Source organism: Hydractinia symbiolongicarpus, chromosome 12, assembly GCF_029227915.1.
Source record: "Hydractinia symbiolongicarpus strain clone_291-10 chromosome 12, HSymV2.1, whole genome shotgun sequence".
NCBI lineage: Eukaryota > Metazoa > Cnidaria > Hydrozoa > Anthoathecata > Hydractiniidae > Hydractinia > Hydractinia symbiolongicarpus.
This window is the reverse complement of record NC_079886.1, coordinates 8,701,104-8,719,697: the sequence shown is the minus strand read 5'-3', so window position 1 is coordinate 8,719,697 and position 18,594 is coordinate 8,701,104. Positions and strand designations below refer to the sequence as shown.

Below are 18,594 nucleotides of genomic sequence, written 5' to 3'. Positions count from 1 at the left end.
TAAAATGCTAACACCACAGGAACCTACAAAGTTAAAGTTGAACTGAAGAAAAAGTTTTTTTTAAATAATGTTACTGTTAAGAAGTATGGACGGAAAGTCCGTAAAAAAATGGTTGTATTTGTAATCTGAGTTTTGTTGTAGTTGTATAATATTGGGTATGTTAGCAACTGTAAATACGTACCGAGGATGACCCCACTCACTAAATTTTATTTCTTGAATAGAGTCGGCGTCTTTAGGGAGATTATGTAGACAATAAAGCTCTGATTTTCGGTTGAACAAAGTGAATAAGAAAATAACTTGGGTGTTCTAGTTAAGCCTTGACCACAGAGAAAAAAAGACTGTATTGTCTTTTATAACTTTAAAGTTGTTTTATTTTTAATTAAAGGCAATCAAAGGATACGATGGTAAAAACCTTCTTTAGAAAAGTTCATTTGAATTAATAATCTGACTCACCATGTGTTCTAAAAGTTGTCTTGCCAATGTATTGGAAAGAACGTTCGAGATGAAAAGATAACTTATTTAAAATGGTAGGATCTATTGAGCAAGATATGTTATATGATTGGAAGGAATATATTTTGTGTGTTCCCTTTAAAGATCGTATCGTCAAAAATAGATAAATAACCAAAAAATGATTGCTCAAGGACATGGCCTTATCATATTGCTGGTGTTTTATATCTCTTTCTTTCTATCATATTATTTCTCTATTTGTTATCGTATCAGCCTTTTTACACAGATCACTTGTTTGTTAAAAAGGTATGTCCTACATAATTGAGCCTGGGTATTAAGTTGTTATTGACATCGTGTGAGTTCGTGTTTTTTTATTGGAAAAAGAAAGGCTATTGACCCTGTGGCGAATTTTACTGTTCTTTTTGGTGTCATAGAAGTAAGTTGTGTTAAGTGAAGGGATGTTGGGTTTTCTTTTTTTCTCGTTGTGTGCATGGGTTTTCTTTTTTTTTGTTTTGAAACATTCTATTATTACTGTATAGTACATTATATTATGTTATTTCGTAAATTGTATAGAAGAAGAATTTCAGTAAAATTAATACACTAAAAAAAGAAAGGCAGAATTTTGTATAGGACTGTTTTAAATATTTCAGTTGATGGTTAACTTTCAACTGTTTTCTTTCATTTTACGCAATCATTTCACTAATGTGCTTTGTGCTAAACTATAAGTGCATTCAATTTTAGATATTTGATTACTAACATTCTAGCTAGTTATTTCTGTTATAAAGTGTAGGTTATGATTTTTAGACCTTATAAAACAGCCAGTACCAAAATATTACCTAAAGCATATTTACTAACTAAAAGTAGATCCTCTTTTGTGTAGCTTTTGTATTTGTAAAGACCTGCAAGGAGATTTGGGTTTCATGGGGAGTAATAATAGACAATATTATATTTTGCTTGATAATTTCTGTTGATTTATCCATTTTATAGTTACAGTAATCAATTACATTTAAGTGGAAGTTATAAGTTTATTTCTCTTGCGACAATTACGTTCCTCATTTCCTGTTTCCATCTATGTGTAACAACTTCACAAGCATCATAGCTAGTTGAGTTCTGCATCAATGATAAACTTCTTTCGCTTTTTTTTTTAGGATTTCAATCATGGAGTTGAATTGCTCAGAAACCACATTAAAATACCCCTCTTTGAGCAACATTGATATATATGTGCTTACGTTTTTATATACCGTTATTACAATCTTTGGAATGGTATCTAATATATCCATCATTATAGCTGTACTTTCCACGAAACAGCTAAGAAAAAAACAGCAGTTTATTTTACTCAATATTGTCGTATGTGATATATTAACCATATTAGTTTCGGCACCGTATTACATATATTCAGTCAATGTAAAAATAATTCGAAAAACTGAATTAGCAGTGCGCATGTGCAAAATGTATTTATATTTCTCGTATGCCTTGGGATATGTTTCCATTTTATCGATGTTATTTATTTCACTGGATAGGTATTCTGCAATTGTATATCCTTACCTCTATCATGAACACATGACACCTAAGATATTAAGGTTGTGCAGTGTGTTATGCTGGTTAATTCCTGCTTTGGCATGTTTCGCTCCGGTTGTTATTGATTGTTGGTTAGATTATGATGGAAAACCTGGTGGAATTTGCGGAGTACAATGGACCAAGGTCAATACTGTTTATGTGTGTTTACTAATCGGGATGCTTTTCATATTACCGACCTGTTTGATTTTTTTCACCAATATTAGAGTGTTTAGGATAGCACGGAAGCAAAGAAGAATTGGGCCGGGACCAAATCCAGGAAGTTCAGGCGTATCTCAAAAAAGAATGAGTCGTGCTATATCTACATCAGAAAGTGATATAAACAGCAATTTTTCCCGACGTATGTCGGCGTTTATTAAAATTAAACGCCGTTTGTCGAGCACAACATTAACAAGATCAGTTACGTCACGTGATATTCAAATCGCAGTTGCCACACTTCTTTTGATTGGCTGCTACTTGTTGTCATGGCTACCCTTTGTAATACCTAGAATGCTGTACACATTTGAAATTGGAGTCCCCTCACAGTTGATATCTTATACTCCGGCATTTGCTTTTTCGAATGTTCTCTGGGACCCATTTCTAATTCTAGGTTGTCGAAACGAAATAAGAAAAGGTGTGAGAAGAATTTACCGCACAGCTAAATGTTTTATATTTAACAAGGAAGATGTTACCAGTGGACAAACGAACTGAAAAAAATCTTTTAATTTAATTTTTTTTATTTATTAAATTTTTTTATTGATTGATTATGTGTACATTAAATTTTTGAATTTATGGAAATAAGGGATATTTTTCAGATGTATAAAATGTCCAAATTTTGTTCAATTTAAACAATTGGGAAACAATTTTACACCATAAAAAGTCTCATTTCCTAACAGATAAAATTTTTCTCCAAATAAAAATATTTTATATTTTAAAACTTATCTCAAAAATAGATTTCAGACAGGATTAGGCAAAGAAAACTCGAGAAGCTTGCGGCGCTTAATACATTTTTTAAGCAGTGTACGATTAGTTAAGGCGTGACTTAGCTTTCAGCTCCTTCTAAGAGTAAGGTTCATAGAACATGGCAAAGAGAATATAGATCTATTTTGTGTTATAGTAACATCATATTTGTAAAGCTGTAATAGCCACTCGCTGGATGGTAAAGGTCAATGATGGTAAATTTGACAAGAATTGAGTCTTCGATTGTGCTGTATGTTAGTACTCCAAGCCTTATCGAATTGTTAATGATGTCAGACTAATACAACCAAACGTACCTCTTATTGTCGCTTATCAAAACCTTTTCTTCCACTAATTACTAATTCCCTTATTAACTTATTTCAAACAGGTTTTAAATCCACATTGGCTGTTCTTGATGTTTCTGATCTACTATAGCCAAGCATTATCTTTTTCACACGATGTTGTTGTTGATCAAAAATGTCAAAGGCGATAATAAATTTATTCTTTAGCAAAAGAAGAATAATCCTGTGAAAGAAAGCTTTATTTTGCCGCCTTTCCTTGCTATCAATTTTCAGTAAGTTTTTTGTTTAAAAAAAATTGTATGGTTGATGAATTGAGTTCGCACTGAGTTACAAAATGTGAGAATTTGCTGGACTAAGGTTCACCAATGTTTGAGCTAAAGAATAACATTAAGGCCCATTTGACAGGTTCTTTGTTCTTTCATAAGGCCATGTTCACACAGATTTCGTCCTGGATTAGGTGTCCGTCCACACGCAACCGAACTTCTCCGATATGCAAAACAAAATGATTCCGTTGCGATGAAATTTTAAAGAATGGTTTTGTTGAGCGCCATCGTGTAAAAAGAAAAAGCGAAACACAATGCCACACATGAAAGGTGAACAAACGTTAATGTTGTCTAATGGAAATATTATAAGGAGCCAGTTCAAGTTTGTCTCTACACATACATTCGGAACAATTCCTCTCAGAATGATTTCTATCACCAACGTGTGAACATACTTACGGTGGCATATATGTGACATTTTTAGGTACACTTATAATTGTAAAAGCTAACTGGCGGTTTTTGACGGTTAGGAGAGCTAAATTTCTGATTTCGGGGGTTAGGAGAGCTAACTAGCGGTCTTCAACAGTTAGAAGAGCTAACTGTCTAATTTCGACAGTTGGAAGAGTTAAGTGGTGGTTTTTCGACAGTTAGGAGAGTTAACTGGCGGTTTTCGACAGTTAGGAGAGCTAAGTGGTGGTTTTCGACAGTTAGGAGAGCTAAGTGGTGGTTTTCGACAGTTAGGAGAGTTAACTGGCGGTTTTCGACAGTTAGGAGAGCTAAGTGGTGGTTTTCGACAGTTAGGAGAGCTAAGTGGTGGTTTTCGACAGTTAGGAGAGCTAAGTGGTGGTTTTCGACAGTTAGGAGACCTAATTCCCCAAAGATTGTTTACATAACACCTAGTAGCAGTGATCAAACACATTTTGTAAATCCAGTTTCTTATTTATGCTTGTCAAAATAAGTCAAACTAAGTAATCTGGAGAAAGGGAAATCAATTTCGCTGCGTTATCACTACTTAAAAAACAAAATGGTTGAAGATAGATTTAAAGATGGCGCCTAGCGTATTTTTGACATTCAAGTCGGTAATTACAGGTGACTGGTGTTTCACTTAAGCTGACTCTATAACACTTGATGATTATAGCTAGCTAATTGTAGATACACATGCAAAAAAATCACAAGAAAAAAAGGCAGCTACCTCAAAGTTGTCACACATAGCTAACAACTAGACATTATTTGCATACTGAACAAGCAGTAGTTATGTTAGGAAATATATTGTCATATAATTGCATTCATCCAGAAAATGGTTTGTTTCTACATGCATATTTCCTGGTGCTTGTCCGTAAACCATAAAAAGCTGTGAAAAGTTCTTAAAATTTTATTTATAATTTGTTTTGGGTGGAAATTTTATTCTACAGACCAGATAATTATGTACCCACCATTGCCACTGACTAGTTTTCCAGATAGAAACCGTTTGTCTAGATTTGGACTAAATGGTTTCTATAATAATTTCACATGTAAATAACTTTCTCCATGCAAGGTTTTCACAGCAAATCTTTTCGTTATAATGTTCTTTTGTCAATGACCAAATAACATGAAAACAAGGCTAGCAACTATCCACGTATATAAATAGTTTTTTCCCGGAAATGTTCTTATGTCAAATTCCCTCGTTATGAAGTTGTCTTTACAATGCGTAAATAATATACAAAGCACAGTCAGCTTTAGAAAGATTGGTTGTATTATAAATGCAGTAACTGCGCCGTACAACATTGACCATCTTTCGTGAAAGTGACCAATTTCACACAGCGACTCGGTTTTGCCAAGGTATCTGGTCTGCAAATTATTATGTAAAATTTAAATATGGCGGACCTACGCGGTGTAAAGCAAGCTTAGAAGTGAATATTATTTTTAACCCGTGGCGTTGAAGTAAAATTGAGTATAAAATGTATATTTACAAGATATATGCTGTGAATATCAAAATTAGCTACCCCAACCACTACCCTTAATGAGGTACACCATGTTCTCAATTATCCCTTTCAATGTGGCTATTTTTAATTTTTTTTATCGAGCCTAGCTTTTTTGGAGATGTGAAAGTTTAGTTTCACACCGTGTCTCATATCGTTGAAAGTTAGGTAAAATTCAAATCAACCTTATATCGTATAGCTTGTTCATGTGTTTTATTCGACAACATCATATTGTCTCACGATTCTACGATAAGGGTCTGCACACATTAGACGCAAATAAAATCAAGATTTTTAATGCGATGCTGATTTATGCACGTCTAGGATATGCATACCATGATATCTAAAACAGAATACTTCTTCTCTATAATAGCAACTGTATTTTGTCTGTTTGCAGGAGACGCTGCACTAATTTTTTATATCTTCATAATAAACCAAATACGATATATTTTTACCGATTTTGTTTTGATCACCCGCGTGTAGCAACAACTCAAAACGCCCGATCCCAAAGGTTATTTTTATTGTGAAAGTGGTGTGTTCAGTGCTAGGTTTGTAGGTTTCTGTTTGACCTTTTATGTTCCAAAAGCTCCTTATTTTTGTAATATTAGTTTTCTGTAGGTTTTCACATGCTAAGGTAAATATATTTTTACGTTTTTAGGCACGTACAAGTCTTAAACCACTAGTTTTAAAATTTTAGCTATAAACGTAGAATTTGAGGGAGTATCTTAAAGCCAGCTAGCTAGCTATAGCTGGCTTAATTTATTGCTTTTATGGTTTTTTTACAGATCGATTTAGGAGCTTTTTATTCTAGCCAACATTATCTATTTTCATGTTAGGCTTGTTGCTATTTAGCTAACTCTCTAGCCAGCAATCTCTGGTAAAAGTAACAAAATTCTTAGTGAACAATTCTTATGGTAGCTAGGTAGCTACACCTTTTAGTACTATCGCGAAAACTTGTTTTACAAAATAAATTTGCTGGGTGATTGTTTCAAAACCTGCAAACCTAGCACTGAACAAGTTGAATGGGCTTATTTCCTGCGTTTTTATTTAAACTGATACTGCGACAAAGCATTTTTGGAAAAGGCTATTACGTCCACACGCATGTGCGACATGGTTTACCTATACTAAGCGCTCTGCCCAGTGTTAACGACAGGCTGTACAGATGTGCAACATGGTTTATATATGCATCATAGTTTACCTGTACTAAGTGTCACGATTAATTTTCAAACTTTCACGGAAACGTATTGTGCAAAATAAAATTAATCGACCGAGTGTATATGACACGAGAGGGTAACAACGAGTTATTCTGTGTTTTACTTTATATAAAGATGCGGAAAAAGTATTTTTTGAAATTTATGTTACTCTCAAAGCACCATAATATACACCTTTCCTGAATTGATAAATTATAATAATTATGACGTCATTCAAAATTTTATAATGGTTCTGTGCTTTTCAAATAAGGATATTCAGATAGAATATTAAATTATCATGACAAAAATGAAGTCTTTAGAGCAATATAATATTCTGGTTGGACTTTATTTAGATTTGAAGAAAATAATTATTTTAAAAGCGAGGCTATTCTTGGAAAGCTTGGCTATATAAAGAGTTTGACCGTAACTTTAAGCTCGGAATTAAGGCACTTAACGAACAGAAATATTTGGGAAATTAGGTAATTTGTTCTACCTTTTACTAAGGAACTTGGGGATAAGAATCCTTTTTAATATCGACCTCTTTAATTGAGTTTGGCATAATTAGGAAATTCGGGAAATGTCTATTGTGTGCGCTTCACCCGATTTAAGACATGCTGTATACCTGTACTAAAGCTTTCCATCTAGATGTGTGGCACAGTTTACCTTTCTAATTGAGCCGCTCCACTTAGAGTTTAACACTGAGTCACACAGTTAACCCGGCTGGTAAATATATTATACTTGAATATGTAGCAAAAATCATAAAAAACTGTGACAGGTGGCGAGACAATATAAAAAAAATATGCAGCACTTTTCTTCAAGTAACAGAAATTTTAAAAGATGACAAACCAAAGCCATGAATACAAAGACTTTTCAACTCAATCTTATATGAAGAAACTATTTCGATAACAAAAATGTTATACACCAAAACGCTTGCAAAGCATTGGGTCAATTTTAAAAGAGTTATTTATGAGCAACCGGGTGAAAGAAAGGGCATAAACAAAATTTTATTTACTAGACTTTATTTACCCACATTCAAATTAAGGCATTATTTAGAGGTCCCGAGTCCCAATTTAAGATTCAGGGTATGTGGGTCTCTCATAGAGTCTGGGGTCTTCTTTTCGAGTTTGGGGTCCTCCAATAGAGTCTTGGCTCCCCCATAGCTACCTGAGTCCTCCCATAGGGAACTACAATCCTTCACAAAAATTATGAGACAAACTGATTTTTTTGCAAATTTTTGTCCCCCCACCCCCAATTCAAGGTTGAGGGTGGTAGCTGCCTGTGCTGAGTGAGTCTCCAGTAAAACAACATTGATACAGGGGGAGGGGATGGAGAACCCTTATTTTGACTTATTTTTGAGGGTTGTCTGAATTTTCCGAAACGGAAACTGAGTATACGGGAGAACTGTTTGGTTCTGTGAAAAGTTATTTGGTCATTTTTATACAAAGTGTGAATGCGCTTTATGCTGGGATCTCAACTTTTTAAAATCCATAATGGTAGCCACAGCTGTGTCAAAGTGGCATTTTTCGCTCAAGTTGCCATTTAAAAGTCTTTTTACGAGCTGTTGGGCACTGCTTAAGTATCAGGAACAAGTAAAGGACGAATGAGCTATTTGATGTTTCCTGTTCTGTTTTTATTGTGATTCATTTTAATTTAAAATTTAAGAACTTCAACACGTTACCCACGTTACGCCCCACGTTACGCTCTGAATCAACAAACTCCTGTACACAAGTGGCAGAAACTCCACACGTTACACCCTACTTATAAAAGAAATATATATATATACAGTAGACGTCCGTTAATTCGAACACGCTAGGGACAAAATTATTTGTTCGAATTAACGAATGTTCGGATTATCGGAAGTTCAGAAAAAACAAGAATTTTAATAAACGTTTAAAGGTGTTATGCTAATATAACTTTATATTACAAATTTACTACAACTTTTTATAAAAATCTTTTAACTTTGTTTGCTTGGCGATGCGCAAGGCCTCCAAATTCCATATAAACTTCATTTTATTGGAAATGCCAATTTAATTGATAAATTGAAAGAAATTTTGCCACCATTGATGCACAAAGAATGAATAAAAATAGAAACGTTTTTTTTATTTTCCCATAATATTTTATTTATCGATACACTAAATTTCGAATTAACGAGCATAATGGAGCCCCTTGGGACTAAAAAATTGTTCGAATTAGCGAAATGTTCGAATTAGCAGAGTCCGAATTAAGCAGCTCAAAATATAAGACTTTATTAAGCGGCATTCGAATTAACGGGCGTCTACTGTATATATTTTGGTAAATAGAGCGTAACATGTCGAGTTTGTACCAATGTTGTAAGGGCAAGTAGGATGTAAAGTGTAGAGTAACGTGAGGCGTAACGTGTGTAACGTGTGTTAATACTTATTTTGTTTCTTTCCACGTTGTTATGTTTTTTATGTTTATATAGCTAGTGAGAGAGATATTTGCACGTGACACAGGTTTTTACTTAACCAAACGTGCTAATGTTGCCTAAAACTCTTATATTTTGTTGAATTTGGCATTATAAAGCCTTTAATACCTTTTTTTTTGAAATAGCTGAAAACTTTGAGCAAGATTTGTACTTTTAATTTTGCCTCCAAATCTTTGTTTTGATGTCGTGAAATTTCCACCAATTCAAAAATGTAAATTTAAGATGGCCGCCAACTAGAAGGACATGGTTATGTAGCTGTGATTGTCACATACTTATTTCGGCATGAAAACAGTGAGTTTTTGGCCTTTATTTCGAAGAATCATATTCATGACACTAGGGAAACTCTTTTTAATTTTTTTTTTAGATTTCCAGACATTCCACATAAAAATTATGAGACAAATTGATTTTTTTTGCAAACTTTTGTCCCCCCCCCCCTCCCCGAAATTCAAGGTTGAGGGTGGTAGCTGCCTGTGCTGAGTTAGTGTCCAGTAAGGTAACATTGATACAGGCGGGGAGTGGATGGAGAACCCTTATTGTGACTTATTTTTGGAGTTGTCTCAACATATTTTGTGGAGGGTTGTAGATCCTGGATTTCCTGTACGGGCCTGGGTCCTCCTATCGCGCCCTAAGTCCTGAGTTCTTTGTCCCCCAGTGTCCCCTTTAGTAGGGACTTGTCATTATGTTGTGAAGCTTTTTTGTTTGTAATATTCGTGTGACTAAATTCCAAGCAATTATACAAATCTTAAATAATGAATCTCAAATTTTAAGAATTGATAACAGCAAGTTTTGACCAAATTTTTACTGGGCAATACTTGCAGCAAGTTTCATTGCAAATAGGCAAAAACTGTTATAATTAAAAAGGACCTTTTCCAAAATTTGGGAGTCCTCATAAAGCCCAGTTGTAACAGAGTAAATAAAAAAATTGTCATAATTTATGATTACATATTCAATTACTATTTACATTTCTGACTAACGAATTCTTCAACTCTGGGCAACGATGTGTTATTTTGTCAACAGTCACTGAAACTCACTGGATCATAATGAGATTCCAAATTTAATCCAGCATAGGTGGACTCTTTAAGTTCAACAACATCTCTGTGTAACAAACCTGAGTATGTACATTCGAGCTTCTTATGTTTCCCTTGTAAAGGAGGTGTTGTTGCTCTGATGGGTCCAGAGTTAACATAGGGATTACCTACTACACTGGCACTGGTGTCTCTCAACGCTGGTCTGTAATTGGAATTTGGTATAGGAGGACTTGTGTTTATTGGTACATCAGCATATAATGGTTCATTTCTTTGAATTCCTGCATTTTTTGAAGCCTTTTTACGACACTTGCAGATAATAAGAGCAATAATCAACATGATGACCAAAACAGCGATAACTGCACTGATTATTTCAGTAAGTGGCAGAGCTAAAAGAGAATGTTAGATTTTGTTGTTGGATAATGGATATGAAAACGCACATTGTGAAAATTTGGTGTTAAAAATTAAACAGATTATAGAGGGCTTTTTAAAAATTATAAATTTTCAGGGTAGAAGAATTAGGTAGCTAATGTAACAAACAAGCTAATGTTAAATGCAACTTAAGAAAACAAAAGCACTTACATTCAGGAGGATCTACAGGATCTGAAAAATATGTAAAGATTTATCAGTTGTACAATGTAGTTAAAAGCATACATTAGTATTTAACATATGTTCATTAAGACTATAAAAAATTCAGTCTTTCTTTAGAAAGCGATTTACCCTCATGCATCTGTTTTTTTTATAATTCTTTCGAAGACATCGAAGACATTCTCTTAACCGTTCAGTTAGGCAAACCCAGATGGATTTGAGTCAGAAATTCTTTCTCCACATCAAAAGCCCTTATTGTGATAAAAAAACTTATTTGCACCAGCTGACTAGATCCTTTTTGCATTACACCATTTAAATCTTGATTTTTACAGAAACTGCATTTAAATAGTTTACATAATGTATATACAGCGATGAACAATAACTTGCTTTTAATTAAAAATGATAAAAACATATTTACCTTCGTATTTTAAATTTACCGAGTTTGATTTCTTTTCCAAAATGGATCCTGCATCGGTGACACCACACCTGTATTCGCCTACAAAACCTTCATTATTGCTGAGTTTCAATTGTTCTGAAGAAGGTACATTTAATTTTTTCCCGTTTTTGTACCAGTTTGTTGTCAATTTGAGTGCTGTGTCATTCTGTTCGCAAAATAGAATATTCTCGGAAGAACTTTTATAGTGGCTCAGTTTCGGTGAATCGATACCTAAATGGAAGATCAGTACGCTAAGCTTCAGCTTCGCACGTTGAAATTGAAGTGGATCTTGCGGGTTTACTTTTAAAAATAGAGGTGTCACTCACGCAAAACCTTAACAAAAGCCAAATGACTCTTTACTTGATACTGTGTTCCAATATTGACAAGGCATCTGTATGTTCCTTCAACTACACGCAGAAAATCTTTCGCAGGAAATGGAATGATTGGAGGATCGAAATCTGGCAGCACTTTCCCATTAAATTCCCATTGGTAACGCATTGATTCGTACTTTGGTTTTCTGACTATGCATGATAAACGAGGGTTTTTTGTCGTTCCTTCGACTTCTGTTATGTTTTGAGGCGTGATTTTTATATCAACATGCACTGTAAAAAATAAAAGATGAATTGAATTTAATGTTGATACCAACTAAATAGTAATGTCAAATTTAATGACTCTAAGAATATTCATTACAAGAAAGTTTTGTTAAACTTTTTAAGAAAATAAACTTAAACTTCACTCGTCAATAACGATTCAATTTTTCTAAATATTTTTTGTCCCAAAACATTTGGACAATGATCCTTCCATTACGCCTTCTATCATGCGTATGCCCTTACTTCGTGCATCTTTATGGTGAGCACATAAAAGAACGTGTAAAGTTTCATGTACGGTTGAACAATCGCTTTCTCCGATTGGCTAAAGAACTTAATAAGGAAATCCATGTTTCCATTTACAAATTGATAATTATGAACAATTTGCTGTAGAAAACCACAATATTTCTAAAAAAATGTTTTAATTGAAGATAAACGCTGCGTTTTGAAATTATAAAGATTTTTTTGAGCGTAACAGAAACAGAACATTTGCACATTATCACCTAAGTGAGCATTTAATTTTGCAAACGAAATGCAAAGTTGGAGTTGAGAAGACCTTTCACATCACCTGCAGGATGTTATAATCACTTTTAAAATTGCCGCTTAGTGACAGCTAACAGATATGGAAATTCTTCACAAATATCACCTTTCTAACGGAAACAAAACGCCTATCTGGTATACTTTCACATCGCGACGCAACACCTAATAGAAACATAGCTCAAGGTTTTTGGAAAATTAGTCTTTTCATAGCATCTTTTAACCTTTTTTAAGTCACAGAATTTCTTTGTTGAAAGTTTGCATATGGTAGTTCCAAGATTTTATCAGCAGAATTTGTTTTGAGTTAATCAAATGGTTTAAAGCATTTGATTCCTCCGTCATGATCGAAATTTATTTATGGTGACCGGAAAAAGTCTTACAAGAAAACGTTCAAGATTTAATTTTGCGAATGGCACCCTGGTAAATTTCTTATTAAGTTTGCTTTTGTGGATTTTTTAAAGGCCAGCGAAACGCGTTTAATTCATCTCCGGAAGAAACGCATTACTATAGATCACTATACATTACTATAAATCTATAAAGCAACTTCGAAGATAATTTAGTTAAGGTAAAGTTTTTGAGCTATAAACACTTTAATTGCTTCCTTTAGTTGCGATGTTTAACCAACGTTGCAGCACATTTTTTGTATCGGAAAGTATATTTTATACAAATAAAAATTAGTACTATATTATCTGGAAATTAGTGCTTTTAAATCTCACCTTTCAACATGATAGGTTTGGATTTTTTTATTACGTTTTTTGAGACAATCCACGCCTCGCATTGATACGTTCCTTGATCTGTTGTCTCAAGTGATGATATGTGAATACTTGTTCTCATATTCTGTATGATTTTGTCGTCTTTAAACCACCGATAAAAAGTTAAGTTTGGATAAGTTGAAGTCACCATGCAGTGGATAGTAACTGGGGTATTTATCCTAGATAGATTCTCAGAATGTAGAATGACCTTTGGAGTGTCGAGAATTTCTAAAGAGTAAATATGTGAGGTGAATTGGTCCGGTTGACCGGAATATTTTGGCTAGGCGATATCTCGCAACTCTATTTAACCGTTACTAAAAATTAAACGCGATTCAATAAGAAGTGAGCCAGCTATTGTTAGATAATACGTAAGTATCGAAAAAGGAGAACAAAAGAATTGCTTACTTTTCACTTTCAAAATGATATCGTCTGATTTTTTTGTCAGTTTTCCATTTTTGGCAAGGCAACTGTAATTGCCATCATGTGCTAGTGTTGCGGATAACTTAAATTGTTGGAGACTAGTAAGCTTATCCAGAACGACTGTCGATTGGTTCTTTCCAATGATTTCATACGCAAATACTGTTGGATATGAATCATTGGTGGAACAGTTAATAGTGACATCACTTCCTTCTTCAATCACAAGTGAGGGTGTAATGACAATCGTAGGTTTGTCAATGTCTAGACATTAAGAAAATATGATTCAAGTTTTAGACGAGCCCTATTAACTTTGATTCGATCCTGTTTGAATTATGGGCAGTAAAGATAAAAAAAATTTCCGTAAAAAAGGTTTATAAATACTCTCAAGGGAAGTAAAAATTGAAGAGCGGTGGGAAGTTAGGTACATGGAGCAGTTCACCTCCCCTTGGATAATTTCCTATTATCAGTAACATGAGTGAACGCAAGAGCAATATTCATAGGAAAGTTTTGTCTATAGTAGAAATTATTTTATATCATGTCACAGGCAGTAAATTAGATGCTTTCTAAAAATCTGAAAATTTAATTCTGCAGCCAAACTTTTTGTTATAATCTAAGAATACTCACAAAATACTATTACATCTAATTCATCTGACTGTTCCTTAATTGTGTTATTAACTATAAGTGCACAGCTGTATTTTCCAGAATTGCGTTTCTCTATCCTTGGAATCGTAATGTGCTCACGAATGACCCTCTCAGTTGGGGTACGCCAACCTTTTCTACAGTCTTTATTACAACTTGATACGTTGCAAACCAAAGCCAACCTTTCTCCTTCGACAATCGGGTTGCTACCATCTTCAATTACAATTTTTGGTTTTAATTGTTGCTCACCTATAATGAGATTTGAAAGTGGATTATGAGATTTGTATCAGTGATTAACTTTGCTGTGAAGTGAAGTCTAAAGTCTAAGTTAATTAACTATCAGTGGTGATTTATATACGTGTTTACCAAATGAGGGCGTTCCTTTAGTTTTACCTACTGGAAGAACGCCTTAGACGGTTTATGGTTCTGTAAGATTTTCAATATTAAATTTTGTATCGGGAAATTTGGCGACATTTACTTGCCGCGAGCATTGCTTTTTAGATTCGTGAATTGATATGCTCAAAGAGAATTTATTTGAGCAAATTCAGTAAAGAATCATCCATTAACCAGTGCTCAGTCGTCTACTTTAGCAACCATAAAAAAATAAATAAAAAGAAGTTAAATTTCATTACACTAAAGTTATCCTACCGGTGTAACCGTAAATAATTACTCACCAAAAAAAATTACTTCCCCAGTAATAATTTCCTGTAAAATTATTTATAAGATCAAAGTCCAAAATCAATTCAGTTAGGTCCCACGGTCTATCGTTTCACTGTTATAATCAATGCAACCTAGTAATATTGGAAGGTTATCGGTAAATACATGTTGGTACCAATATGTGAAGCAACCGTTGTAACTCATACGGACTGGTACCGTTGGAAAGTCATTGGAATGTACTTCTTGAAACTGTCTCTACTTTCTCGGCGCGCACTAATGGCTAGGATTGGTACCACAGTGAAAAACTATTTATTGATCTAAATTTTTAAATAAAGAACAAACACAGCGTCCAGTGTAACTGCGGAGTTCCAGCATTAATGATAAAGTAAGAAGAATGTTAATTCTGGGAGTCTAATTGTCTCATGTACCACATTTCTAAGGTCAAAGTCCAAAATCAATTTAATTAAGTCCCACTGTCAAATTAAAGCTCTAATAATCTATTATTTATTTCATTTATGAATTTTTAAGCTCGATGTTTTCCAGATTTTAAGTTCCGAAAAATTTTTCCCTCGTGATTTGTTAGCTATAATCATTTTGTTTCTAAACTCAAAACCGATTGTACTTTTTTGTATTTGTTAAATTTATTTCCTATTCATTTTATTACAGTTTTTGTTGTAAGGTTGTAGTTATCATGAGAAAAAAAAATCAATCAATCGGTAGTCCACTGTAAGTTCTCTTAATAAAGTCCTTTTTATCAGCATAATAATGATCATGTTTATTTATTAAGATAGAGGAGTAAAAATCTCTTGCGGTGAGTAATAATTTTCTGGTAAATAGATACTCCCCGGAGCAACAATATCCCGGGAAATAAGTACTGGGGAGTACTTATTTTCTACTAAATTATTACTGGGGAGTAAACTTTTAGGGGAGCATGTTTTTACGGTAACACCGGTGTTAATCAAAAAACATCCTTAGGCAACTTTCAGTGCTAAAAAATGTACGTAAATTTGCAGTGGGAAAAAAGGGCTGCTCAAACGACCCTTTTTTGTATGCAGGAACGGGTATGTTAAAAGTATTACTAATCTTTCCTTCCAAAAGTAAAATTCACTGTTCCCAATTATCGGTTTAACGAACGTAAAATGGGAGAGAGGCGCTACTGTCTGTCATTTATTACCTACATATCTGCTAATTGGATTTTCGGCTTAATGTAAAAACACAATTTGTTGTACATTAGCGTAAAGTAATATCAGATAATTTCATCTAAATCTATAGAATACTTCTATTTTTTTAAAAATCCAGTTGTTATTATGTTCTCTCGTGGAAAAATCCACATGAAATTGCCGTTCTCTCCTCGCAGCTACCATCTTTAAGTCGACAGACAGAAAGACGTAAGGTATTTAACAGACTAGTCAAAAACTTGTGGAATCATTTTAAATTATATGTCGCATTTGCTACTTCGACAAAAATTATTTCGTTCATTTTTAATCCGGAAACAGCCTGTATAATAGAAAGTCATTGGTATAATTAATATGTAGAGAGATATCAATATCAAAAGAAATTCATAGCGCACTACTAAAGGAAAGTTTCTTAATTAACATTCCAAATTATTTATTTATTATTTTATTAAGTCTTGTAACTGGTAAACAACTATTTAATCTTCGAAAACAGATTTATAAAAAGTATAATCAAAAGATCTGTCTCAAAATTAGTAATAAAAATTTTTCTTCCATTTAGTTTTTGTTTTTAGGTCGATCACATGTATGATTGATGAAATTATAGAACACCGTCCCGGGGTGTTACAGCACTTGAGTTTTTACTGCAGTGAATGCAGTTTTAAGGATACATCTAACACCTACTATCCATGTTGAGTATAATGTTTCCTTAACTGCGAAAAAATAAAAGTATATAAAAGATAATTTTCTATCGAATAGTGTTATTTTTGTCATAAAATAATAAATTTGAAAGACGTAAAAATTATCGAACACCTTTTTCGAGTTGTCAACTCTTTAGTCTAAAAGTACATGCATAAAAATTACGCTGTTTAAATCTACTGCATTTGACAACTAAAACTGTGTTGCGGTTTTGCTTTTTAAGGTCCGAATTTATCTCAAAAAATTGATTTTCGTGCTACTCCGTTGCAATTTTTTACCTTCATACTGTGATAAAATCTATACAATTCATTAAAAAAAAACAGACAGTATTTGTGAGATCGTTATGTCCAGATGAAGCAAAAATTGATTTCAAGATATCGAGATTAAAACTTCGTAAACAAATTAAATTTTATTGAAAAGAACTGAGTAAAAAAGGTATGTTATTTTTTCCCCTTTTTTTATCATTTCCCTGTTAAAAACTTAAAAAAATCTTGTTCTGAGCAACGAACAAATTTATGATTCTATTCCGCATTCCCATGTGCAATAGAAAATAATTCGACTAAAAGTTAGATAGCTAACAATACGCAAACATTTAGTTTTAATATGGTTTTTTTCGCTATATAAAATTTATTCTAAAATGAAAAACATAAAAATTATAAAAACATGGAACTTTGCGCAGGTTAAACTTCACATGTTGTTATTGTTATATTTTTAAATTTAATGAAAGGACACCGTTCACATACAGCGCATTTAAAAAGCATCACATTGCAACGGATAATACTGATCAACTTTTTATTATCATCTTTTTTAATCATACAGAAAGACACGAAAGTTCGCTTGAAGAAAAATTAAGTTACATGTCCGCCTTTGCTAAAACTCCATTCTGTCCAATAAAACAAATAAACAAATATGGTAGGATTAAATTTTAAGATTTTAACGCAGGTTTTAAATGATAAGTTTATAACGAAACACCATACCAAAGACAAGAATAATTAAAAAAAGCGGAAAAAACACACAGACTGAACTAAAATTATAATCACATTTTGCTAGCGCTTTACGTAAATGCCATCTTCTATTTCACACCAGTCAGTGCTCTTTGCTTTTCTTATTTTGTCAGAAAGTTCCAAAAATTTTCACAGGTCTGTCGCTATTTTAATTTCAAAAGTTTATAATAGTTTTATTAACCTGGGTTAATTCGTCGATTTAATTCAGAACTTTTTTTTTGAAGTTCTCTATTAGACTACAAAACAACACTTTAAAACAATCGCTGAGATAGAAATCAGTACAGAATTGCTGGATAAAATATAGAAAAACAATATTTTTACCTTCTTTAACTTTCTTCTAACAACCTTATCATTTTTTTTTTAAATTCTAAGTCCCTTTTAAACTGATTTGATATAAAAACAACTTATGTAACATACCTTGAGTGAAGGCGAGAAAGTATACAACTCCGACGATAAATAAATTTCTGTACATACTTCGTAAGTCCACTATCGCATTTGTGTTAACTACGATACAAAACAAAAATGCATATTACATATTTAAGAAATCTGTGCAGAAGGCTATACAATAAAAAAGCTATTATATGACGTAATATACTTATTCTATTACCCTTTATGCAAGTTTTAAATCTATATAAATAATACGTCTAGTAATTACACCTTTTATTTAAGTCCAGAATCCTTTGATGTGAAAAATAGATTAGTTGACGAAACTTTTATTAATGGAGATGAAAGTGTTTCTATGAACAGCAATTAAAAATGGACAACAAAAAAAGAGGTTTTCAAAAAAATGTATTTTCTAAACACTACATTTATGCTTTGGCATCTCCCACGGAAACGAAAACTCATGAATTACAATGGTTTGCGCTACGTTACTTAGGTCATGTCAATTGCAACACAATGTTTTTTTTTCTTCTTTAATCGCGATATCGCTATGGTTTTGACGTAGGCTCGGGCTAATATTTTGTTCGAC

At 33.2% G+C, this 18,594-nt stretch overlaps 2 protein-coding genes across 2 annotated transcripts; one reads left to right on the top strand and one right to left on the bottom strand.

Annotated features, from left to right (window-relative positions):
- The first annotated feature begins 300 nt into the window (after positions 1-300).
- Positions 301-4,321, top strand: LOC130622568 (alpha-1A adrenergic receptor-like). The gene has a single exon (XM_057438036.1). It carries the CDS (start codon positions 1,606-1,608, stop codon positions 2,710-2,712), a length of 1,107 nt encoding a protein of 368 aa, XP_057294019.1. The 5' UTR covers positions 301-1,605; the 3' UTR covers positions 2,713-4,321.
- A 5,185-nt stretch (positions 4,322-9,506) lies between these two features.
- LOC130622340 (B-cell receptor CD22-like) lies at positions 9,507-18,172 on the bottom strand. Its single transcript, XM_057437798.1, has 8 exons — positions 18,042-18,172; positions 14,078-14,341; positions 13,442-13,714; positions 13,001-13,264; positions 11,487-11,762; positions 11,143-11,391; positions 10,719-10,739; positions 9,507-10,525 (listed from the first exon to the last, which is right to left on the bottom strand). Exons 1-8 carry the CDS (start codon positions 18,094-18,096, stop codon positions 10,122-10,124), a joined length of 1,806 nt encoding a protein of 601 aa, XP_057293781.1. The 5' UTR covers positions 18,097-18,172; the 3' UTR covers positions 9,507-10,121.
- Between the last annotated feature and the right edge of the window lie 422 nt (positions 18,173-18,594).

Coding starts and splice junctions, on each gene's coding strand:
- LOC130622568 (XM_057438036.1), top strand. CDS start 1,606: ATGGAGTTGAATTGCTCAGAAACCACATTAAAATACCCCTCTTTGAGC.
- LOC130622340 (XM_057437798.1), bottom strand. CDS start 18,096: ATGTACAGAAATTTATTTATCGTCGGAGTTGTATACTTTCTCGCCTTC. Junction 11,392..11,486: donor GGCTTTTGTTAAGGTTTTGC/GTGAGTGACACC, acceptor TCTTCCATTTAG/GTATCGATTCACCGAAACTG. Junction 10,740..11,142: donor GGTAAATTTAAAATACGAAG/GTAAATATGTTT, acceptor CATATTTTTCAG/ATCCTGTAGATCCTCCTGAA.